This window comes from Acomys minous, assembly GCF_964271855.1.
Source record: "Acomys minous genome assembly, chromosome: 15".
Taxonomy (NCBI): domain Eukaryota; kingdom Metazoa; phylum Chordata; class Mammalia; order Rodentia; family Muridae; genus Acomys; species Acomys minous.
Window position 1 is genome coordinate 81,985,228 of NC_140497.1, and position 24,466 is coordinate 82,009,693.

Sequence of the window (24,466 nt, forward strand, 5' to 3'; positions counted from 1 at the left end):
AACCCCATTTCTTGGGGCCAGTGAACTCACCTGAGAGCTGCCTCCAATAAACCCACCTTTATACTTTAATTTGATACAAATTGGCTCATTTTATCAGCAGAGAATGCCTATCACTTCACAGTCCTACCTAGGGCCCCTTATGTTTCCTAACTGAATCTATTAACTCCTCATTGGGTGAAATGTTAGCCTCTTCATGATGGCACCATCCAATGGTACCATCAACTCCCATCCTTACAACCTACATTCTAAGTCCTTCTCACTTACTCATCTCACTTGATGCCAGATAACTCATCTTTGGTGTTTTTTCCTCGCAGGATGTTACTATGTTGTCTTGTTAATCCTGAAGGTGCATGGAGAAAAACCATGACTCGAACCATCATGGCCAACTTAGTTAAAGAAAGCAATTAACTAAAACAAGATTTAAAATCAAAACAAGATTTAAAATCCATATATATACAACTTGCCTCTCCCTGTAGTGGGTTTCAAGATGGCCCCATTGGATGTGGACAAGATCACATTTAAAGCTCAGGAGTAGGTGGTTTCCAAATGGAGATTTAGGCAGGCAAAGAGACGCGTTACAAAAGCAGAATAAGCATAACAAGTTAGTCATAATGACTTTCAAAAACAAAGAAATGATAGTAAGGTAGTCATAACAACAGGTAGTTATAACAACAGGTAGTCATAACAACAGGTAGTCATAATAACCTTCTGAAACAAAGACATTATTGCCATTCCTGGCACAGGTAGTTCAGAACCAAATAGAGATTTAGTCATAAACAGAAATGAACCTAGTTTGTCTTTACTATAATATGGCTTTCAAGCCCAAAACAGAAACAGGCTGGTTCATCAGTCTTTCTAATACAAATGTCCTTAATTGAATACTTGTAGTATAGGTATTACATTTTTGGGAGATTTGTCCTCTAGTTAGATTGTCTCATCCCATTAAAGATCAATAACCTCACTTCAGTACTGAATCTCTATTGGGTGCTTGTAATTGTGTTTCTTTGGATCTTCCTTCGCTCACACTTCTCTTGCTATTCCATCAGCTGGTGGAAACAGAGAGCATAAGACATTTCTAAGATAAAGACATTTCAGTCAAGTAGATGATACTTTTTTTTCTAATGCACCTTCAATATCTCAAAGGATAGTAGGCAGAGCTGGACTTGGCATCCTCATAATGAGAATGCATGTCTAGTTTTTCATTGTTTTCTTTTTCTTTAATAGCTCATTGAGTCTTAATAGAACTGCTTTTGTGAGCATGGGTACGGAGTCATTTATGGGTAACTTATCATTGGCTACATTACTGGAAAAGATGACTCCTCCCTCTCTGTTCTTGCATACGATGTATTACAGACTTTAATGTAGGAGTCACAGTTTTTCTAAATCTTTGATCTGTTCATTGTAGCAATGCCTGACTATTGATCTGTGGTTACAAACCTGAAGATAACTCTGGGTGTGGTTCAGTAATAAAGCATTTGCCAAAATTCTGTGTCATGAGCTCCATTGATAGTGCCACAAAATAAAAGAAAAACATGAAGCAAAAACTGTTCAGCCAATCCAAAAGCCCTGGGAGAATCCAGCTGAAGGGATGCTATGGCATTTATGTGCCAGGCAGTTACAATGTGTTGTAAGAACCTGCCATCTCTAGTAGTGCTCAGAAATATTCTGTGCGCATCAGTCAAAGCCCCTGGGTTTCTGTCCTAGAAAACACAACAGAGATGAACAAAGTTCAATTGTTTTTACTGGCCTTAAAAAGCCAAATGGGACATCTTTCTGCAAACTGCCAAACTTTCCTGCCATAACAGTCCCCAGGAAACTAATTCCAAGTTTTGCCAGCAGGGGGACTTTTCAGTGACATCTGGGGCCTCGTTAAAAGTTGGCAGGCAATTGCAGTCTCCACTTCATTAGCACAAATTACAGAGCCTCTGAAGACCAGACACAGGGATGCAGGCATCTGAGGTTGATGCATACACAGCTGTGAGCTAAGATGGAGAAATCACAGCTACTCACTGTGGAGCAATGGTCCCCAAGTGATTTTTCTGTTTAGTTTCAAGCCTAAACTCTAGTGTCTGCCTAGGAAGCAAGACCTACAGTATTGGAGGTGGCTCTCTGTTTCCCCAAGACACAGAAGTCCCAGGGACCCAAGGAGCCAAATGCTACGGAAAGTACTGTGACATTGTACCATGCAGTGCATGGTCTCCATGAGCACTCCATGTTCCTGGCACACAGGGATGGGGTCTCAGGGACCTCCCTGGCCAAAATTCATAGGGTGGTAGCCTACCTCTAGTAATGAGGTTTATATTTATCAACTTAGTGGCCTCTGGGAATCACCTCTTCCACCAGTGTAGGGTGCCTCCATACTTAATCTCTTTAATTATTTCCTCTCCTTCATATTTAATTAAATTTATTTAATAAATAAAACCATTAAAATGATTTCTATTAATGAGGTGCATATGCTATTTTCATATATGTGTATGTAAATAGTATTTATTTTTAGTATTTTATTAATTCTTTGAAATTTTACACAGTGTATTTTGACCACATGAACCTCCATCTCCTTCTGTTAACTTCTTCATCCACACCACTTCCCTATACTACCAGCTTCATGTCATCTTTTATTTAATTTAATATTCCCCTCACTCCATTTCATGATGTTTATGTACTTCTGTGTACTCGGCTAACCGCTGGAAAATGGCTGACTTACCAGTAGCCATACCCTTAAAGAAAACTGACACTCCTGTGGAAGCCACAAACTGTGTATAGTTCTTTAGATGTGTGTGTATACTCATAAACCTCTTCCTACACTGTACTAGAATGTTGACAGGATTGCACTCATAGAGGTCTTGCGCAGGCAACACAGCCGCTGTGAGCTCACGAATGCAGCAGTCCTGTTCTGTTTGGAAGACATATCGCCCCAGTTCTCCCTGATCTGTGGCTTTTACAGTCTTTCCACCTCTTCTTCCATGATGCCTCTGAGCCTAGGTGGTATGGCATAGATGTTCCGTCTGTGACTGACGGCAGTTCACAGCTACATAGCTCTCTCCACTTTGACCAGTGGTGAGTTTTTGCATTAACACCATTCAATGCACAAAGGAAGTTCTTTGATAGCATCTGTGCTGCTTTAAATGAGAGTGCCTTCCGTGGACTCATTGTACTGACTCGTTACATGTGAATTTGACACAAGGTAGAGTCAATTCACAAGGTAGAAAAGAGAGAACTTCAATTGAGAAAATGCCTTCAGAAGAGCAGACCGTAGGCAAGCCTGTAGGGCATTTTCTTAATTAGTGATTGATAAGGGAGAACCCATCATATTATGAGAGGTGCCATCCCTGGGCTGGTAGTCCTGGGTTGTATAAGAAAGCATGCTGAGCAAGTCATGAGGAGCAAGCCAGTAATCAACACTCCTCTATGGCCTCTGTACCAGCTCCTGACTCCACGTTCCTGCCGTTTGAGCCCCTGTCCTGACTTTCTATGATAATGAATTATGTGTGATGTGTAAGCATAAGACAAATAAACCCTTCTATTTCTAAGTAGCTTTGGGCATAGTGTTTCATCACAGCAATAGTAATGGTAACTAAGACAGTTATATTTGAATGCTTAGTCACCATTTGGTAGATTGTTTAGGAAGGATTAGGAGGTATGGTTGTGTTGGAAGAGGTGTGTCTCTGAGGATGGGCTTTGAGGTTTCTTTCTCTCTCTCTCTCTCTTTTTAAAAAAATATATTTTATTGATTTATTCATATTTCATCTCAGTTGTTATCCCATCCCTTGTATCCTCTCATTCCTCTCTCCCTCCCATTTTCCCCTTACTCCCCTCCCCTAGGCCTGTGACTGAGGGGGATTTCCTCCCCCTGTATATGCTCATAGGGTATCAAGTCTCTTCTTGGTAGCCTGCTATCCTTCCTCTGAGTGCCACCAGGCCTCCCCCTCCAGGGAACATGGTCAAATATGGGGCACCAGAGTTCGTATGAAAGTCAGACCCCACTCTCCACACTCAACTGTGGAGAATGTCCTGCCTGGGATGTGCTTTTGAAACTTCAAAGCCCTAGGACAACACATGCAGGCAACGGCTTTGAGGTTTCAAAAGCACATACCAGACGCAGTATCTCTTTTTCTGCCTGCTGTCTGCGAATCAGAATGAAAGACCTCAGCCCCAGCTCCGGTGCCATTCCTCTCTGCTTCCCGCCATGATGGTCAAGGGCTAACCCTCGGAAACTACAAGCAAGCCTTCAACTAAATGCCCTCCTTTACAAGAATTCCCCCGGTCTTGTAAAATAAGAAAACATCTGAGACCTATGAGTTCTCAACTGTGGGTTCTTGTCAAGATTTTCAGCACCAGGCATGTGTTTGCTCCTGTGGAACAGGATTTAAATCCATCCTGAAAGTCCATGGTTACTCCATACCATTTGTGCTGCTATTGAACCCAATGGACAGGATACATAACTCCTTCCAGTAAATCATATCTAGTATGCAAGGGAGAAAACTTTCTGGTCAGTACCAACTTGATTTCTCCAAGTTCTGAGACCAATATGTGTTGTATCTTCAGCAGTAGAGCCTTACCATCAAGTGCTGGTGGGACAGCAAGAGAAATGGGAATAGTCTATATTGTCTGGGAGGGAACTTTTTCCTTTTCTTTAAAAAAAAAAACTTTTTCTTGCAATTAGCCCATCTCCAGTAGGGCTGGGCAGTGGATGTTAGTGCCATTGGACATAATTTTCTTCAGCTCAGTTGTGCATTCACGTTAGTGAAATGACTGCCTTGTTTCAGTGTTAATTCTCCATAGGCATCCATGCATAAACTGACTTGGATGAGACCTTTGATTATGGCTTCACTTGTTGCCCACATGCTCTAAACTGCTTGTATAAAAGGTTTATGGCAGCATCTTCATGGGTGAGGGGATATTTACACTCCTCAATGACAAGCATAGGCTGTCTTATAGTCAGCCTCACAAGTCACTTACCAGGCAAGTCATGTAGAGAAATATCTTGTGTGTTGTCTGGATGTAGCAGCTGTCAAGAGAGAAATGGAAGGTGGGACTTCCTGCAAGAGAAGAGGGAATTCTGGGAAAGAGAAGGAGGAAGGTCTTTCACCAGGAAATATGGAAGGAGACAGACATTGTGTGACAAATGTTGAAGACTAGAGGCTTATGTTTCCTGGTGAAGAAAAACCTAAACCCCTGTGTAGCCTTTAGACTATAAAAATAAAGGTGCCAAGACCTTTTAATTTTCCTTTGTCCCTGGCTCTTTTCCTAGATAAATAGATGGTAGATAGATGCTAGACAGACAGATAGACAGATGACAGGCTCACCCTCAACAAAGGAAGGCATCTCTCTGTAAAGGTTTCTGAGGGAGGGAGCAAATTCTACCGTGTGAGGCAGAAGACTTAGTTCATGAGTAGTCTCTACTTAGTGCCTGCTGACATGTTGCTTATGCATACTGCATGGCTCCAGCAAGGAGAGAGAGATTGTGTGTGTGTGTGTGTGTGTGTGTGTGTGTGTGTGTGTGTGTGTGTGTAGTTCTGAATAGCCTAGAACTCCCTGTGTAGACCAGGCCTTAAACTCACAGTCACCTGCCTCTGCCTTCTGACTGCTGAGATTAAGGGCATGTGCCACCATTTTTAAAAAGTTAAAAAAGAAAATAAAAATAAATAGAAGAGGTCTGTTTATATTATGCAAATGGTGGTCAGTGAGCTGCTTTACTCTCAGCCAATCAAAAGAGCATTGAGTTCACATCATGGTGTATCAGTATCCTTCATCAGGGTTACAAAAGTGATCTAAAATCCTAAAGGAATTCTGCTTTGTACATAGGACAAGGCACTATACTATGTTAGGCTTTTCATAACTGTGACAATACTCCTGGCAGACCAACTTGAAAGGAGAGAAGATTGAGTTTTTATTGGCTTCAGGGATTTCAGTCCATAGCATATTGCTTTTTGTATTCTGATCCCATAGTGAAGGAAAGAAAATAAAAATATTGTGCCAGAGACTCTTACCTTATGTCAGGTGGAGACATATGGGGAGAGGAGGGAGAGAGGAAGAGGAGGGAGCAGGGAGGAGGGAGGAGGGAGGAGGGAAGAGGGAGGAGGGAGGGAGATATAGATTGACTGCTGTTTTATAGATCAGGTTCCATGCCCATCCTCCACTCGCTCAGCCTTGCTCTTTCAGTTGCTGTTACAAGAACTGACATGTTACATGCTGTGCCCCACCCTGCACTCACCCCCACCTGCAACCTGGAACAACTGAAAACCCTGCCTTTGCTGGTAAAATGTAGAGTGGTCCTGACACTTTGGAAGTAGTTTGGCAGTTTCTAAAACATTAGACACACTGTCTGACACAATCCTACTTCTAGCTATATATCCAAGAAAAAGAAAAACATTCGGGGGGGGGGGGCCTTGCCCGGGGCCATTAACAGCAACAGTAATCAAAACAGGAAAAAAAATTAGAAATGCTGAAATATTCATCAATAGTTCATTGATGAGTAAAATATATTGTGTCTATGCAAGAGAATGATGTAGCCACTAACAGGAGCAAACAACTGACACAGGAGAAACTTGAAATATTATGCTGGGGAAATAGGTTAAATCCAGCTGAAAAGATGGTCATTCTTCTTATGACCGCACATTGTGAAATGCCCAAGATAAACAAATTTATACAGAAAATGGGATCTTGGTATATACATCTGGAGGGTAGGGGAGTTGGCAGAAACAGGGAATGGAGAAAAAGTGAAGCTCTTGAGAGATGGATTAGTCAGTAAAGTGCATATTTGGAAAGTTCCCCATGTAAAAATCTGGGTGGAGTGATCTTCTATTATAACCCAAGTTCTGTGTCAACCTGGGGAGCTTGCTAGCAGACAGCCTAGCTGATTTGGTAACTGCCAGGCCCCACGAAAGAATAAGACGGAAGTGCCCCACCCCCACAAAAAATCTGAACAAGTAATGCAAATTGCTATTAAGCCTGGTGACGAAGTTTGATCCCTGGAACCCAAAGGGTGGATGGAGAGAGAACCTCCCATAACTTGTTCCATGCCTTTCATGCGGGCACACACACAAAAAATAAAGTTACAATTTTTGTTTAAACCAGGCATGGTAGAACATGCTTTTAATTATAAAACTTGTGAGGCAGAAATGGATCTCTGTGAGTTCAAGGCCAGCCTGGTCTACGTAGAGACTTCCAGGACAGCCAGAGGTACAAAATAAAGAGATTCTGTCCCAAAAACAAGGTTTTTCTTTGTTTGTTTATAACAAGTCATGCCGGGCGTGGTGGCGCACGCCTTTAATCCCAGCACTCGGGAGGCAGAGGCAGGCGGATCGCTGTGAGTTCGAGGCCAGCCTGGTCTACAGAGTGAGTCCAGGACAGCCAAGGCTACACAGAGAGACTCTGTCTCAAAAAAAAAACCAAAAAAAAAAAAAACAAAAAAAAAACAAGTCAAAGGTTGATTGAGATAGACACTCCTGAACTACCCCCTTCTTTTGTGTATATATATGGGTATATATATGGTATATATACATAAACATATGTATATACATACACACAAAACAAATGAGCATACACATACATCAAAAATGGGAAGAAATGGCTCATGATATGATTTTTTCTTCTTTAAAAAATATTTATTTTTATTTATATGTACACAGAAGTGCCTGTATTAGTACCTGTCAGTGCCTGAGGAGGTTGTGGGCCATTTGACAGTGGGAACCCAACTTGGCAACTCTGGAAGGGCAGTAAGTGATCTTAACCACTGTGCCATCTCTCCATCCCATTTTTCTTTTTAAGTGATGAGCATATTCCTAAAATTAATCGTGTTGATGGTTGCAAACTTCCAAACATACTAAAACGATTGAAATATGAACTGTGATGGATAAACTATATAAAACATGAACTGTATCACAGCAAACACCTTAAATTTTAGTAAATATCCATAAATCATAAATCCATAATCCATAAATCAAAAAGAGAGCAGAAATTGAAGTTCTGTACATTTACTGGGTATGTGTGAGGTGATGCTCTACACCCGCCAATCATTCCGTACTGACCACTCAGTTGTTTGAAGAACAGAACTTCCTGAGGAAGGCCTTCTTCATGGCATTCTTCAGTTCTTTGTTCCTCAGACTGAAGATGATGGGGCTGAGGAAAGGGGTGAGGACTGTGTAGGTGGTTGCCATTAGAGTATCCCCTTCCTCAAAGTGGGGCCCCTTGGGCTTGAGGTAGATGACAGAGGCAAAGCCATAGTGCACAATCACTACAGTAAGGTGGGACGCACAGGTGGAGAAGGCTTTGTGTCGACCCTCAGCTGATGGTATCTTCAAGATGGCAGCCACGATGAAGGCATATGAGAGGAGGATGAGGAGGAAGCATCCCAGGAGGGCTGTGATGCACACCATCCCCACACCCAGAGCCACAGCTGGCGCATTACTTCCGCAGGCCAACTTCAACATCGGGGGCACGTGACATAAGAAATGCTGGATCTGATTGGGTCCACAGAAAGGAAGGTGGAAAATGGACGTTGTCACCACCAGCCCAACAGCTGAGCCTCCAGCCCAGGACCCAGCCACTAAGAGGGTGCAGCCACGGGGGCTCATGAGCACATTGTAGCGCAGTGGGTGACAGATGGCCACGTAGCGGTCATAGCCCATGACGGTGAGCAGCAAGGAGTGGGTGAAGCCGAACATGAAGGAGAAGAACATCTGGTTGGCGCAAGCCAAGAAGGCGATGGAGTGGTGGGTGGAGAGCAGGTCAACCAACATGCGCGGGATGAAGGATAACGTATACAGGATCTCAGAGATGGAGAGAGCACACAGAAAGAGATACATGGGCGTATGGAGGCTCCGCTCACTCCAGATGGTGACCATGATGAACAGATTGCCCAGCAGTGTGAAGAGGTACATCAGTAGGATCACCACAAAGAAGACAGGCGTGAACTGCTGTGGGAAGTTGGAGAAGCCAATGAAGACGAATTCAGACACTGAGGTGTAGTTCGGTCCTAGCATCTTGGTTGCGTCTGAAAGAAGAGAGTAGAATTAAGCAAGATGTTTAGAAGCCTTATCATCTGTGAATATTGTCCGGGGAGGTTTCCTAGAGAAAGTAATATACCTGTCCAAGTGATCAGTTAAAAGAATTGGTTGCTGCTTGTACATGTTTAATCTCTCAGCACTCGGGAGGTAAAGCAGTAAGCTCATAAAGTTCAAGGGTAGCCTAGGCTACATAGCAAGACCCTGTAAAATAAAACAAATAATCTGTTGAGGTTTAAATAACATTACACACCTTAAGGGATCAGTGCAGAGCCTGACACACAGTTAGAATTTAATAAAACAATAGGAATGATGATTATTTTTTGCGCTTCTGGTTGTATTACTGTTATCAGTCCCACACACCTCCACCCCACGCCTTCCATGCTTTTCTGCCTTCACTCATATCAGGCTCTCTCTCTTTTCCCCGTTTTCACACATTCAGATCCTGCAAGGACTAAGGACAGCTCCTCCGGCAGCTTCCCGGGGAAGTCACCTCTTCACTGAGACATGGAGAAAAAAATGCAGACTCTGCTTGGTTGCACCACCCCACTAGCTGTGTGACGCAGGCTGTTTGCGTCCATCGCTAAGACTCATTGCAAATGAGCAATGGCCCGTGTGCAGCAGGGGTTGTGGGGTGTATGGCTGGGGTGATGAACAGGAAGTCCTGAGATGTGCTGCCGTGCGATGCTCAGGAGCTGCTCTCATGACAGCAGCCCCACAGAGACGCATCCTCTGACACTAGATGAGCTTCTGCCTCTGGCTTCTTGCCAGTGCCATCTCTTCTCTGTGACTTTTTGTTTGTTACGCTTTGGGGGGACCGAGTCTCACCTGGAATTGGCATCTAGCCCAAGAAGAGCTAGAGCTCCCGATGACTCTCACAGGTGTCCGTCACCACCCTGGCAGCTAAGCTAGTCTGCCTCTCTTCCCTTTCCCTGATCCCTACTAAGACCCTCCCATCACCAACCTCCTGTTTGGTGCAGGACAGGAGGAGGCTGGCAGTTGTGGTTCTCTCTTTTTTGTCCCTGAGTGACAACAGGTCACATCTGCCTTCAGTTTCCAGGGGTTGGGAATGGCGGGCTCTCCTACCCTGTGTTCTAACAGGCTCCTTCCTCTCTGCTCTGGGCTTCTTCCCGCTTGGTCTCCAGGCTGCAAACAGTCTTGATGCGAAAAACGTATTGATTTTACAGAGCAAAGGGAAGCGCAGGTGGACGGGTTAAGAAGGTGGCCCATCTGAGCAGTTGGCTGATATGCAAATCAGTGACGGGATAGGATACAGATCCTGCTGCGATATGGAATGCACTAGAAAATGGGGTTCTGAGTGGAAGAAGCCAGACAGGAAGGAGCACACAGCGCCGCGTGCCTTATGTGTTTGGAATGTTCTGACTAGGCAAGCCCAACTAGGGAAAGAAAGCAGAGCAGTGTCAGGAAACGGGGGTAAAGTAGAGTGGAGAGCGGTTGCCAACGGATTTTAGACTGCTAGAATTTAATTTTTTTTTTTTAAATTTCTACTGTTTTGTTGGCTTTCTTTGTTTTGAATGTGGCGTTTTCCTTTGTATCGGTGGCAAGGTCTTAGAAATAATAAATGTCATACTTGTATATTACTGTGAATGCTAATTAAATGCTTAATTATTTCATTAAAATTAAATGCTTCTTTTTATGCTTAAGTGAATGAGATCTGAATCAAAAGAATAGAGTACATGGTACAAGATGATCAAGCTGAAAAATCTGATGGCAAATGAAAGAACACAGAAAAGAATCCGTGTGGGTTCTGCCTCTGTTCCTAGGAAACGTCTTTCACAGACTTCCAGAGAGATGGAAAACGGACCCCATGGCTGCCAAGGACTGAGGGACAGGAAGGAGAAGTGACTACTGCTGGTGCCTTAGGGGTGATGCAAAGGCTTTAAAACCAAATAGAAATGATAGTCGCCCAACACAGCGACCGCACTATATACCTCTGGGCTGTTGTGTTTAGAAAGGTGAACTGTACATTACATGACATTTACCTCACCTTTAAAAAAGAAGTGGGAATCTGGGTGTAGTGGTTTATACCTGAAACCCCAGCACTGGGCATGGGAGGGTGGAGGCAGGAGGATAGGAAATTTAAGCCCTACGTGGACTATATAGTGAGTCTGGTAGAGGTTAGGGAGTGACATGGCTTTTGAGCAGAGATGAGATGCGCAGAGACAGAGAGGGCAGGAGAACTCGAGATAGAAAAAAAAACGGAAGAGAGGAGAGAGAATGAGAGGAAGGAGAGAGGGCGGGGAGAAGAGAGGAGAGGGGAGGGGAGGGGAGGGGAGGGAAGGGGAGGGGAGGGGAGGGGAGGGGAAGAGAGGGGGAGAAGAGAAAGAAAACACAACCCCTTGACCTAGCATAGATGTGAGGTTGCACTTTTCCCTAAGGAAAGCACTTTTCATGGTTGTGCAGCTTTAGGGGCAGGACACTCTCACACGCGCACCTGCTGACACTTCCCACAAACTGGGCTGTTAGTAAGCCGAGCACACTCACAGGCTTCACAGGCGCATGAGTTACGCTGGAACCTGAGCGCCTTACACCAACAGCAAGATCTCACCCACTGAGATACACGCCACGCCCTCACAGTGCCAAGCCCGGTGTGCAGTCGGCGCTGCACACAGGCACACGCACTCTGGGCACAGCATAGAGGACGGTAGATAGCTTAATGCCAGGGTCATATCCCTCTAATTCTCAACTGTCCTAATGCTGAGACCGTCTAATAGTTTCCTAACCACAAATTTGCTTTAGTTGCTACTTCATTACTCTAATTTTGCTACTATCGTGGATCGTAATGTACAATCTGTGTTTTTCAAAAGTCTTAGATGACCCCTGTGAAAGGGTAGCTCGACCCTCCACACCAAGGGTCAAGACCCACAGGTTGAAACAGGTGCTTTAGTGCAAGTCTTCCACTACCAGGAGTGGCGAGAAGCCTTGGGTGCAGGATCCTGGAATGAGGAGCCACACCCGTGAATCGCTCTTAGCTTCCCACTGGGGGTCAAGGCTCACACCTAACAATCCCTTTGTCTCCCCCAGCCCCAACCCTCTGGCTGCGCCTCTTGCAGGAAGGCAGCCTGAGAGTCACACTGACCTCTGCTGGCGGCTGCAGGGGCTGCACTGAGGGGTAGCGGAGGAGAGGCTGCCCCCCGCCCAGCTCACACAACAGGCTGTGTAAGAGGGCGCGTGGGCTGAAGGCTGAACCCTGGTTTTATCCTTGTACTCTCCTGAAATTCCTCGCGAAACACTCTCTGGAGAGCCCGAGGAACATGCGCTCTGGGCTTGCCTGGGTACTCCAGAGGCAACCCCAGGCCTCTGGAGCCTTCTTGGTGCCAGCTTTACTAGGACCAGCCCGCCCTGGCTTAGTGCGCCCCTCAAAGCCCCTTTTGAGTGCACACAGTTGAAGAGTTACCTTGAGGGACAGAGTGATGCTGGCACGTGGTTTGGACCACAGAAGGAACAGAAAAGGGAGGGGCTTAGAAAAGGAGGCCTGCTTAGGATGCAGTTCACAGACAGGAGGCCAAATTACACTCAGTGGGTTAATTTTTTTTTTTAAAGGGGCGTTGAAAGTAGGAGGAGGGATGGATTTGGAAGAGTTCTGAATGAGTTGGAAGGGGACAGAAAAAAGAAATGTGAATTAATAGTATCAATAGGACACGGTGTGTGTGTGTGTGTGTGTGTGTGTGTGTGTGGCGGCGGGGAGGGGGGGGCGGGTGTTAAAGAATCTATTTCAAGGCCAAACACAGCGGCACAAGTGTAATCCCAGCACCCAGAACTCACAGAGGCAGGCGGATCTCTGTGAGTTCGAGGCCACCCTGGTCTACAAAGTGAGTCCGGGACAATCAGGACTACACAGAGAAACCCTGTCTTGAAAAAAAAGAAAAGAAAAGAAAAAGACTATATTTCAAAATTAAAATAAAAATACTGTTTCTAAACTAAAGCCTAGTTCATTGTACTAAGTCCTAATAAATGTTGATTGGTGATTAAATGCTGGGGGAAGGAGACGGGGAGGAAGAGGAAGAGTGTGGAGAAAGAGAGAGAGAGAGAGAGAGAGAGAGAGAGAGAGAGAGAGAGAGAGAGAGAGAGAGAGCGCTCACACAAGAGCAAGCTTGAGCAGGCAAGGCTTTGGGCCAGTCCTGAAGCTCCATTGGGCTCTTTGACTTCCTGAAAGAGATTAGTAATGGTTGTGACCTAAGCTTCAGCCTCCTGGATGAATCAGAGACTACGAATTTGGAGGAATTGGCCTGGACCCCCATATGCTCTCTCCTGAAACACTTGTTTGACATACACCAGCCCAAACCAGGGGGAGAAACAATTGCCGAAGAAATGAAGCCATGACTTACAGAAAAGGGCTCTAAGGTTGTTTCTGGGTACCCAGAGATAACCCACCAAGGGGCTGGAGTCACTGTGAGAGGTAAGCCTAGCACAGAGTGGAGAAGCCCACCTACAGGTACAGAAGTGTTTTGCAGCCCTGCCTGGTGGGGGCATTTTGAATTGGTGCCTCTGGGATTTATTTTCTCTTTGGTAAATAAGCCTAAATTACTTTTTTTAATAAAGATTTTGTTTATTTACATGTTCTGTCTCCCTTCCTACCTCTTCTTCGCCCCCAGTCCCTCCCTCTCTCCTTCTGTCCCTCGTATGTGTGTGTGTGGGGGGGTGTGGGTGTGGGCGTGTGTGCATACACATGTGTGTTTGGGGGGAGGGCGAGGGGCGGATGTGTTTATTGGGTGACAACTTGCTGGAGTTATTTCTCTCCTTCTCCACGTGGGCTCCTGAGATCCATCCCAAGTTGTCAGTCTTGGTGAGAAGCACCTTTACCGATGGAGACATCTCCTTAGAGCAATTTTTTTTTCTTTTAATGAAACACATTGGTATGAGGAGTCTGACACAGTATATGTGATTTCCTGGAATAAGCTCCTCTCCTTATCCTCATATCAAGGTTTCTTTGACCTGGGGGCTCTGCTCTCTTTCAGGCCACAGATGTTCACTGTGCACCTACCGTATGCCAATCATGGGTGGGCACTGGAGAAACAGTAAGAAATAAGCAGAGTCCCTTTGCACAAGAGTCTTGTGGCTTCCTTATTTTATTAATTGAATCAAGAGGATGTTCAATTAATAGCAGTTCTAGCCATCTTCTATCTCAGGCACACATCAGCCCCTGCTGTGCATAGAGCCTGTGTTCAGTGCTGTGGTCACAGCCCACTTTCCTAGACTTGGGTCAGAGACTGTGTGGCAGTTTCCCTTGTCTTTTCAGTCCAGTTCCAAACACGTGAGTCTTCTTTTTTAACCTGGAGAAGTTTTAGAGAAGAAAAAATGGTTACAATGAGCTCAGGCCATGAAGTCTTTCTTTCATTTATCTTGAAGTAGCTAAATGACATTTGCTCTCCCTTGCCTGGGAATGTTGAAAGGTAGCATTGAGTCTGAAATGTCTTTTATAACTAACACACAGTAGGTATTCCATGAATAAAGGGTAACAGGGCTTGGTGGCCCATGGCTGTGATCCCGGCACTTGGGAGGCTGAGACAGTAGGATCTTGAGTTCCAGGTTAGTTTGGGCTACATATAAAAGCATCTCTGGTAGTTCAGTTGGTAGAATGGTTTCCTATCATGCACAAGACCATAGATTCAATCCCCAACAACACATAAAACAGTCACGGAGGTGCGTGTTCACATACCTACACACCCATACAAAATAATTAAATAAATGTTGAGAGAGAGGGGGGGAGGAGAGAAGAAGAAGAAGAAGAAGAAGAAGAAGAAGAAGAAGAAGAAGAAGAAGAAGAAGAAGAAGAAAGCAGCCTTCAACTAAAGCAAAAGGTGGTTGCATCTGGTTGTTGAAGAGTCATGTTTCTGTCAATGTCTTGCTTTGCAGGGTTCTTCTTCCTGAGATAAGCAGCTGCCTGACTATAAACAGTCATCAAAGCACATAGGTGATCTGGTCCTTCATGAAAGGAAATGAGAAATGTGGGGACTGCAGGGGTAGCTGTCTCACATGATAAAGACAATGACACCTAAAGACAATGTGCTATAAAACCACTGAGAGGAGACTCAGCACCAGTCACCACACACTTGACAGATGACATGTCCTCAATATCTGAGTCCATTGCTAATCCAGGAGATGGAGAGAGTGCTGTGGACAGTGCGCACAGGTCACCTGCTCCTGTGGACCAACGCAGAGACAAGAGAGGTGATAAGCACTCAAATTTTAGACAACAGTAAAGGCATGTGAGGAGGTGAATCCGGGAGTTATAAGAGCAGGAAAACAACGTTCTCGGAGACCGGGGCAGACTGATCTGCAAGGACGTCTTGGAGGAAGTGGGTTCCTGAGGTGGTGTGATGGTTAATCTTATCATCTAGATAAAACTTAAGAATCACCAAGATTCTAAATCTCTGGACCTGACAGTTAGGGATTATCATGATTCTGTTAACTCAAGTGGGAAGGTCGATCCTAAATGTGGGTGGTGCCGCTCCACGGGCCAGGGACCTAGACTGTCCTACAGACGAGAAAGAGAGCTGCACACAGGCAACCACAGTTCTCTGATTCCTGACTTTGATGCCGTGTGGACCAGCTACCTCAAGCCCCAGCCATCATGCCTTCCCAGCTGTGAGATAACTCCCTTCAAAATGTGATCCAAAACCATCTCATCCTTTCTTAAGTCGCTTGGCTTGGGTGGTTTTGTCCCAGTAATAAGGAAAATAATTGGTACATGCAGGGAGGGAGTAAAGGATTCACCAATCAGAAAGACCCACATATACGAAAGATCTGAGGTCAGAAGATAGTTTCTCATCTAAGGAAAGAGAAAAGGTCATTAGGACAGGCAACTCAGGTCTAAAGGTGTACAGTGGCTCAAGATGCTCAAGAAGACAGACAAGGCTCCACATAAAAAGGACTTTCCCCCATCATCCCAGCAGCCCCAGCCCATATCATCTGTGGGATGCTGAGGATGCTGACATGATGATGCACAGGGCAGGACTCAAATAATGCCACCTGCACCTGGAAAATGCCTCTCAGGAAAACTAAAGAATAGTAATCATTTATTTATTTCAATTATTTAATCAATGATATAAAAAGCATTTATAGGATTTTGTAATTCATGGTATCCAGCCACCCCAGTTGAATGAGAACGTAATTTACTTGCTGCTTTTTAAACAAGAATTTACTTTTAATTTTAATTATGTGTATGTACATGTGTCTGTGTTGGCGGAGGGCTATGTGCACACATCAGTGCTTGTGAGGCTTTGCTGGCCTATTCTACCCCCTTACTCTGCTGCTGAGGGCTAGAACCTGGGTCCTTCTCCAGCTCCAGCAGACCAAGGACGTATCTGTGGCCACTGACACCTCAACACCACCTCAGGGACCAGAGGGCTAGTCTGGCTCTGCAGCCCTCCTCACCTGACCCTGGGCAAAGTCTGGCACTTCTGGGTAGCCTCTGAGCTCAGTAACAGTGAAGGCATTCCCTTTCTCAGCGGGGTCACCTCTCTGAACCCTAGAAACTCTAAGGAGCATCACATAGCCAGCACGGAAGATTACAGGCCTTAATCTTTCCTGATAGAAACTGTTCAGCAAGCGCCTGGAAATACGCCACCCTATGCTAAGGAGATGCTAGCCTTAAGCAAATGATCTTTAATTGTACCTGGAATTTCTTCCCCCACCTATTAGATATTATATACAATGTTCTACTTCTTGTGATAGGACCTCATGCTCTGCATATAAATGAGGTACTTTGCCACTGCATGTAAATCAAGAATCCTGTCACCTCTAGCCCTAGCAAATCAGACACATTCTCCCTCAAACCCCTGCCTTCTGCCCAAGGTTTATAAATTCCTGATTCCTGAGTAAAGGTTGGCTTGATCTCTCCCTCCACCATGACTGTCTGCGATCTGTCATTTATTCCAGGGAAGGATTGGCTCGTGAAGAATAAGACTTCCCCGGGGCTTGACTGCTGGTCAGTCTGCCATGTGCCGCTGACCTCTATGAGCTTCTGCCCAGCGGCTGAAGCCTAGTTCACGGTGGAAAGATTGGTGCTGACCTCTGGTGAAGCACCCGCTGCCTGCATTTCACCAACCTGCCTTCAGGAGTGTCTGCAGCATCCCTCCTCCCCCTCCCCCTCCCCCAGCCCCCACCCCCACACCCAGCCCCTGGCATGCTTACCATAGCAGCTTAACTAAAGAGCTATAACACTAATGTCACCACCGGCTTTTAGAACGCCCAAGTTTCCACTGCCATCTAATACTAGCGATGCCATTCTAAAAGAGCTAAACCATAACACTCTGAGGAAAACTCTTTCCATGCCCTGGCCTAGTGCATGCGACTTGCCCTGAGTGCTCTAAGCATCCCTGACCAAGAAATGGGACCTTTGCTCTCGAGGTCCATCTTTTCTCATTTGCAAGCACCCGGTGCCTGGATCAGACCCCTGGAACCCGGAACCCAGGCCCACCCGCTGGGCAGATGCTGAATGACAAGGGCCTGTGGAAGTCAGAGGCTTTGGGTTCTCCTGGGGCTGTGGAGTTCAAGCAGGTGTGAGAATCCTCTTCTGGGAACTCACTTAGAGCGGTATGTGCTCTTAGCCACGATGCCAGCCTCCAGGCCCTGTTAGCTGGCTTATCTTGTTTTTCTTTTTGTTTTAACTTTTAAGGTAGTACATATACTTGCTTATTTTGTATGTGCACACGTGTGTGTGTCTCTGTGTGTGTGTATCTGTGCTCGTGCCACAGCATGAGTGTGGAGGTCAGAGAACACCTTACAGAGTTTGGGTCTCCCTTACCATGTGATTACATGGGATTGAACTCAAGGCCACAGAACCCATGTCATTAGGCAGCAAAGACCTTTAACTCCTGAGCCAGTGGATTTTTTTTTTTCTGCTTTGCTTTGTTATGGTTTGTTACATGCTGTTTTGCCATGCTGGGGGTTAAACCCAGAGCCTTGTGCCAGTTAGACAGGCTCTCTCCTAGTGGGCCGTGTCTCCAGCCTTCTGCTTGTTTTCCCGTGGTTACTGAACCCAGCATCTACTGGAGTCGGGAGAGCACATCTTTGGAGAAGTCCACTGTGCTCCTGTCCTCTTGAGGCTGTGTACTTTAGTGGAGTGAGAAGGGCATTGCTAGATGAGTTATTTACATGACAGGATGTTAAGTGCTACAGTAGAGGGAGAGGTGTCAGAGCCTGCAGGACTGTGTGCCAGAAGCATGGAGTGCTCACGGAGGCCATGTGTTGCATTGCACAATGTCACAGTGCTTTCTGTAGCATTTGGCTCCTTGGGTCCCTGGGACTTCTGTGTCTTGGGGAAACAGAGAGCCACCTCCAATACTGTAGGTCTTGCTTCCTAGGCAGACACTAGAGTTTAGGCTTGAAACTAAGCAGAAAAATCGCCTGGGAACTGTTGCTCCACAGTGAGTAGCTGTGATTTCTCCATCTTAGCTCACAGCTGTGTATGCATCAACCTCAGATGCCTGCATCCCTGTGCCTGGTCCTCAGAGGCTCTGTAATTTGTGCTAATGAAGTGGAGACTGCAATTGCCTGCCAACTTTTAACGAGGCCCCAGATGATACTGAAAATCCTCCTGCTGTGAGTCCAGGCAAAACTTGGAATTGGTTTCCCGGGGACTGTTATGGCAGGAAAGTTTGGCAGTTTGCAGAAAGATGTCCCATTTGGCTTTTTAAAGCCAGTAAAAACTATTGAACTTTGTTCATCTCTGTTGTGTCCTCCAGGATAGAAGCCCAGGGGCTTTGACTGATGCGCACAGAATATTTCTGAGCAGGGCTAGAGATGGCAGGTTCTTACAACACATTGTAACTGCCTGGCACATGGATGTCATAGCATCCCTTCAGCTGGATTCTCTCCGGGATTTTTTTTCTTTAAACAGAAACTTGGTTAAGAAGTGTTTCTCTTCATGCTCCTCCCCCTTTTGTGTATGATAAAACCTGGGACCCTGAGTGTGCTTAGCAAACACATTCCTATAGATCCGCAATCGCTATCCTCACCATTTCTTTATGCTGGCTAATTTATTTTCCTATATTAAATCCTTCATATAATACAGTCTCATTGCCTATCCCGTTACCATTCCCACCTCACATTCTTCTCTGTAGTTCAGAGTCCAGAAAGGACAAAGACACAACAAAAGTTCTAGCCTGTGGACCTTCCTGAAAATGATGAGTCCAGTGGAGATGTGAGAATGAGACCACACATCAGGCGGATTTGCCTAGCCTGCCACAGAGAGAGGACAGGAAGGGCCAGCAGATCTGTGGCTTCACATATAGACAGCCCCTGACCCAACACAGGGCAGCACAACTGTCAGTGCAGCTCTGGGCAGATGTCGTCAGGTACACAGAGTCACAGGGACATGAGTATCAATCCTCCCAGTTACTGTGAAAACACATATAAGTACCAGCCAATTCTTGCAATGAGCTAGTGGGGTAAGAAGCCAAGCCTTCCAGAAGTTCCCTTCTAACAGTGAGGGCCCCAGGTGAGAATCTGTCCTCTACTTTTTGGGAAAAGAATGATGTTCTAGGGAAAAAATAACATCCATGCTAGTTACTATTCTTAAGTGTCTACATAAAACAAAAACAAAAACAAACAAACAAAAACCCCTCTTGTGTTCTCTTCCCCTCAGCTCAGATAAACAGTAAAAATAAAAAAGCAGGCAAACGAATATTGTATTAGTTCTTTCTACTTGTCTACTAAGCAGGCTTTGCTTAGCATTTGGGGTCCCTGGGCGTTTTGGGGCTTCCTTACGGTTTCTCTGATGCCTCCCTTCGCACTCTGGCTTCTTGTTCCCTGTGTGTCTAACTCTGCACCAGCTTAACAGAGTGGATTTTCTCTCCCGTGTTCTTCTAGGCAGCTGCTGAGATTTCCAGCTGCTCTGCCCTCAGGGATTTTCCTTTCTTTGGTTTCAATATGACTGTCCTCAAGGTTCCATTTGAGTCTATTCTTAAATTACCTTACTAATAAATATAAGAACCCCCAAGAAGGGACCCACAGTCTCTCCTGTATCAATATAACCCAGGGCGGTCCAAGAGGGCAGATGATGTTCCGATGGAAGCAGTTTAAATCAGTGGAGATTCAAGGGTAGCAGAAGCCACAGTGTGAGTGTCACTGAGTTCCACTTTGAGGAGTTAGGCTGGGGTCCTGCAGCAGTGTTTCTGCCCGTGTGCTTTGAGGGTGACATGTGAAGATGCCCTTGTCTTCACTAACGTTAACCAAGACATTGTTAATTTTGTTCCTGAAGCTTCACACCATTCGTTAATACATTAGAAGTATTGCACATACTATCTCTCTTTAGATTATTTATTTATTTATTTATCTATTTATTTTTGGCTTTTTGAGACAGGGTTTTTCTCTCTCTGTAAACCAGACTGGCTTTGAACTCACAGAGACCAACTTGCCTCTGTCTCCTGAGTGTTGGATTAAAGGTGTATACCACCACTGCCCAGGTGTTTTGTTGTTGTTATTGTTGTTGTTTTAGATTCATTTATTTTTATTTTATGCGTAAGGCTGTTTTATCTGCATATATGTCAGTGTACCAGTTGTGTGCAGTTCTCACAGTGGCCAGAAGAGGGCATCAAATCATTTGGAACTGGAATTACAGATGGTTGTTAGCAGCTGCGTTGGAAGCTGAGCCCAGGTCCTCTGCCAATGTAACAAACGCTTTTAACAACTGAGCCATTACTCCAGTGTGCTTTTCTTAAACAAGGAATTTATTGTTCTAGATATAGATCAGTGCTTGAGCTGGATGGCCTTTGGCTCTATCCCAGAACCACACACACACACTGGACTTCTGCTTAATGTTCAATCCATAATAAAAGCATGGTATACATACTCACACGAATACATTTGTCTAATCTAAAGTTGAGACAAACATACATTTACACACATACACACACACACACATGCAAAAAATCACAATAAAATTAACCAGGACAACATGAGAAGTGACCAAGTGGTTTTGTTTGTGCCAAAATTAGATTCTTGACATAGTTGAGAAACTACTAATTACAGAAACTTTCCACATTCTGCGTGGGACCTCACCAGGACCGAAGGGTTCTGAATCCAGCAAGTAACACCCGCACAAAGGTGGGAGCTGAGTCATCTTGCCACACGTGCTTGTCCTTTAGATACTGTCTCCTGAGGCCAACTCAGCAACTCAAATTAATTATGCTAAGCGAGACGAAAAATCTGTGTGGGAAGAGGATGGCTTAAGTCATGAAACAGGAGTGGCCATAGATAGAACTAGAAATTAAGGTGACTCCATAAAAGAGTTAATATGCACTTGACTTTAGGGAGACTTGAGTACGCTCTCTTTATGGTTAAGGTTAAAGGTTACGTGGTCCGTCCCTGGATTGGGAGACCTGGTGGCACTCAGAGGAAGGGTAGCAGGTTACCAAGAAGAAATTTGATACCCTATGAGCATATACAGGGGGAGGAAATCCCCCTCAGTCACAGTCACAGGGGAGGGGAGTAAGGAGAAAATGGGAGGGAGGGAGGAATGGGAGGATACAAGGGATGGGATAACCATTGAGATGTAATATGGATAAATTAATAAAATAAAATAAAAAATAAAAAGGTTATGTGGTCAGGTCACAAACACCGGAGACCTGTGGAATGGTGACAGCAATGACACATACCTGTCAGTTTAAGAAGGAATCAGAGTCCAGCGCAGTATGAGGAGCATTGGCTAAATGGCAGCTAAGATTATTATTACAGGTGTTGAGTTTGGCCAATGTCCGGTGGATGTTCCTTTGAATCGTTTCAGCTCTACAGACATACATGGCCTCCTGTGAGGTGTCCCACCAACATCTAGCTACCACAAACCCAGAGGTGAGTGATCCTTTGGCCATGGAGAGCCTTCACATGTGGGCGCTACACCTGCGGTGGGGTAGACTGTCTAGTTGAGCATTGCTGTGAGTGAGTGGGCAGAAAAGACCAAATAAAGAATTTAATTAGATTGTAGAGAAGTCGAATTCCCATAAGGAGACCAAATAGAATGCTATTCAGATAGAAAAGGCCACAGCATGCCCCTGCTCAGAACTTGGCATGAATGAACCGTGATGAATAAATAGTGGCAGCTGTAGCCTCTGTCACACCGATTGCTATCACGGGGACAAGATGGTGCAACGACAGAGAAGAATTCACTAAGCTTCTCTCCTCACTAGCTCTGCTTGGCTACTGATGCTCACCAGATGAGTCTCCTCTAGAGCGCATGATTCTTGATTATCCCACGCTCTCCAGTATTTAAAAAGGAAACCGGAAGCCACTATCCGAACGCGGGTGAAGAAACAGGCGCCAGAGTGATACCAAGATGGCAGAGATCCTGCAGATCGTTCAGTTGCACCTTGACTGGAAGTATAAGATCCGAGAGCTGTTCGGGGAGTTTGACAACTTCCTGCCACGTGCTGCTAACGGCACAGCCAGAAAGATGCAGCCCGTCTACAGGCACACATTCTGCCATGGGAACCCCAAGAGCAGAGTTGGGGACCCTGCTCCTGAAGGGCTTCCTGGCTTCAACAGTGGAGTAATGCTGCTGAACCTGGAGGCCGTGCACCAATCTGCTCCACGGCCGTTTGCTGGAGCCTGCGTGAGTACAGCAGCTTTCAGACGAGTACCACTTCCGGGAGCCACCTCGGCGGACCAGGACTTCTTTACCATGATTGGCTTGAAGCATCCTGAGCTCTCCCACGTGCTGGACTGCACCTGGTACCGGCAGTCGTGTACCTGGTGGAAGGACCACGGCTACAGCGATGTCTTCCAGGCTCACTTTCACTGTGAGGGCCATGTCGAGATCTACCATGGAAACAGCACCACTCCTGTCCCGGAGGATTAGGCACCAGCTTACCCACTGTGCCCATGGGGCATCTGAGCCTGGGGAGGAAAGAGTTGACTCTGCAGGGGTACCCTTTAGGATCCAGGGTGCTGCAGGCCTCCCAGCTGGCCAGTCCCTGTCCAGCGGCCATGCAAAGAAGCTTTGCTGAGCACTCCTGGTGCTCACAGGCTGTTGCCCTCCTGGGCATCATGAAGGACAGACACAGATGACTTCCAGTAAGTAGTTGAAAATACGGAAGGAAGGAAAATTGCACCCTACACATGGAATTAAACCCTCTTTAAATAACTTGCTTTTGCTAGATCAAGAACCGTACTTTTTGGGCTATAAGACGCACCTGACCGTAAGACACATCCAGATTTTTAAGCAGTAAAACAAGAAAAACAGTAAAAATAGTAATTGGACCAGGAGGTGCACCCTAATGCCCCCCCACACTTTTTTTTGGGGGGGGGCAAAAATACCGTAAGCATTTAGAGCGACAGGCTTCTGTTTTGTTAGAAAGAACAAGCAGTGCTGCTGTAGTTCCCAGTGAGCACTGAATGAATGAGTTAGGGTTTTAACAAGCAGCCCAGAGCTTAAGCGGCCAAAGGAATGTCACATCCTTTCCCAGGAGGCTTTGCACCTCCTCAGGATGTGCACCTAGCTCAGTGCAGGCTTCAGGCGCCGTACCTCTTCAGATAAGGCCTGAGCACATATTTATGCCCTTATTGTAGCATTCACAGCTCGTATCTCCCCATTATATCTCAGAACCCCATTTTCCCTTGTCCATTCACATGCTCCAGGTGACCTGACTCTACTAAGGGATGAAATCCACCATCAAAGAACAGAGATTGGCCATGCCAAGGCACGCACTAGAATTATCTGGACACGGGAGCAGCCTAAGAGTTCACAAATACAACTGGGTGGGCTTGGAAAGGGGTGACCTACTGGTCTCATTGCGATCTCTGGGAAAAAAAAATAAGCAAACCCATAATTTCCTATTACACCATGCCAAACCCCATCCCTTCACAGAAATAAATAATATTTCTATACCTGTGCCGCCTGCAGCAGCCTGAGGCGTCATTTCCAGACTTCTATTCAGGTAAAGATGCAGTTGTGACTTCAGTACAGAAATAACTTCAGTGAGTCAATATGAAACAGAATTGGGTTTTTTTTTTTTAAAGAAGAGATTTTTAAAAAAATAGATTTGCATAGGGGGGTTAAGTAGAAAAGAGAAGTATTGCAGAAAAGGACAGTCATACCCTGGGTTGTGGATGTGGACTTCCTAAGAGAGAGAAAGAGAGGTGCTTAAGGTACATGCTTATGTTCTCATGAGTTGTTTGTTTCTGAAACTACACTGCACAACTGGTTACTAAAGACACACACACACACACACACACACACACACACTTAGAGAACAAAGAGAATGCACAGAAGAAAAAAACCCTAGTTTTTCCAAATCTCAGAATATGTGCTTGGCCTGAGCGACCGTTCCAAGCATACTAGTCCAAGGCTTGATGCTCCCTGCCAGAAAGTAATGCTTTCTGCTCCATTTTCACCTCACCATGGGTTTTGTTTGCCTCCCTAATGGGGATCCAAGAAGCATCTCTGTATGTTGACTTTAGGAAATACGTTAGTATTCCTTTAGTAGCTAAGAAAGTACCTA

The 24,466-nt window shown here is 45.4% G+C and overlaps 1 protein-coding gene and 1 pseudogene across 2 annotated transcripts; one reads left to right on the plus strand and one right to left on the minus strand.

Annotated features, from left to right (window-relative positions):
• Positions 1–7,900: 7,900 nt before the first annotated feature.
• On the minus strand, positions 7,901–10,004 carry LOC311584782 (olfactory receptor 10H2-like). The gene is made up of 3 exons (XM_084759418.1): positions 9,970–10,004; positions 9,088–9,209; positions 7,901–8,995 (listed from the first exon to the last, which is right to left on the minus strand). Exon 3 carries the CDS (start codon positions 8,982–8,984, stop codon positions 8,034–8,036), a length of 951 nt encoding a protein of 316 aa, XP_084615544.1. The 5' UTR covers positions 8,985–8,995; positions 9,088–9,209; positions 9,970–10,004; the 3' UTR covers positions 7,901–8,033.
• A 12,085-nt stretch (positions 10,005–22,089) lies between these two features.
• On the plus strand, positions 22,090–23,815 carry LOC311584784 (xyloside xylosyltransferase 1-like; annotated as a pseudogene). The gene has a single exon. The product of its transcript is annotated as a xyloside xylosyltransferase 1-like (transcript).
• Positions 23,816–24,466: the final 651 nt, after the last annotated feature.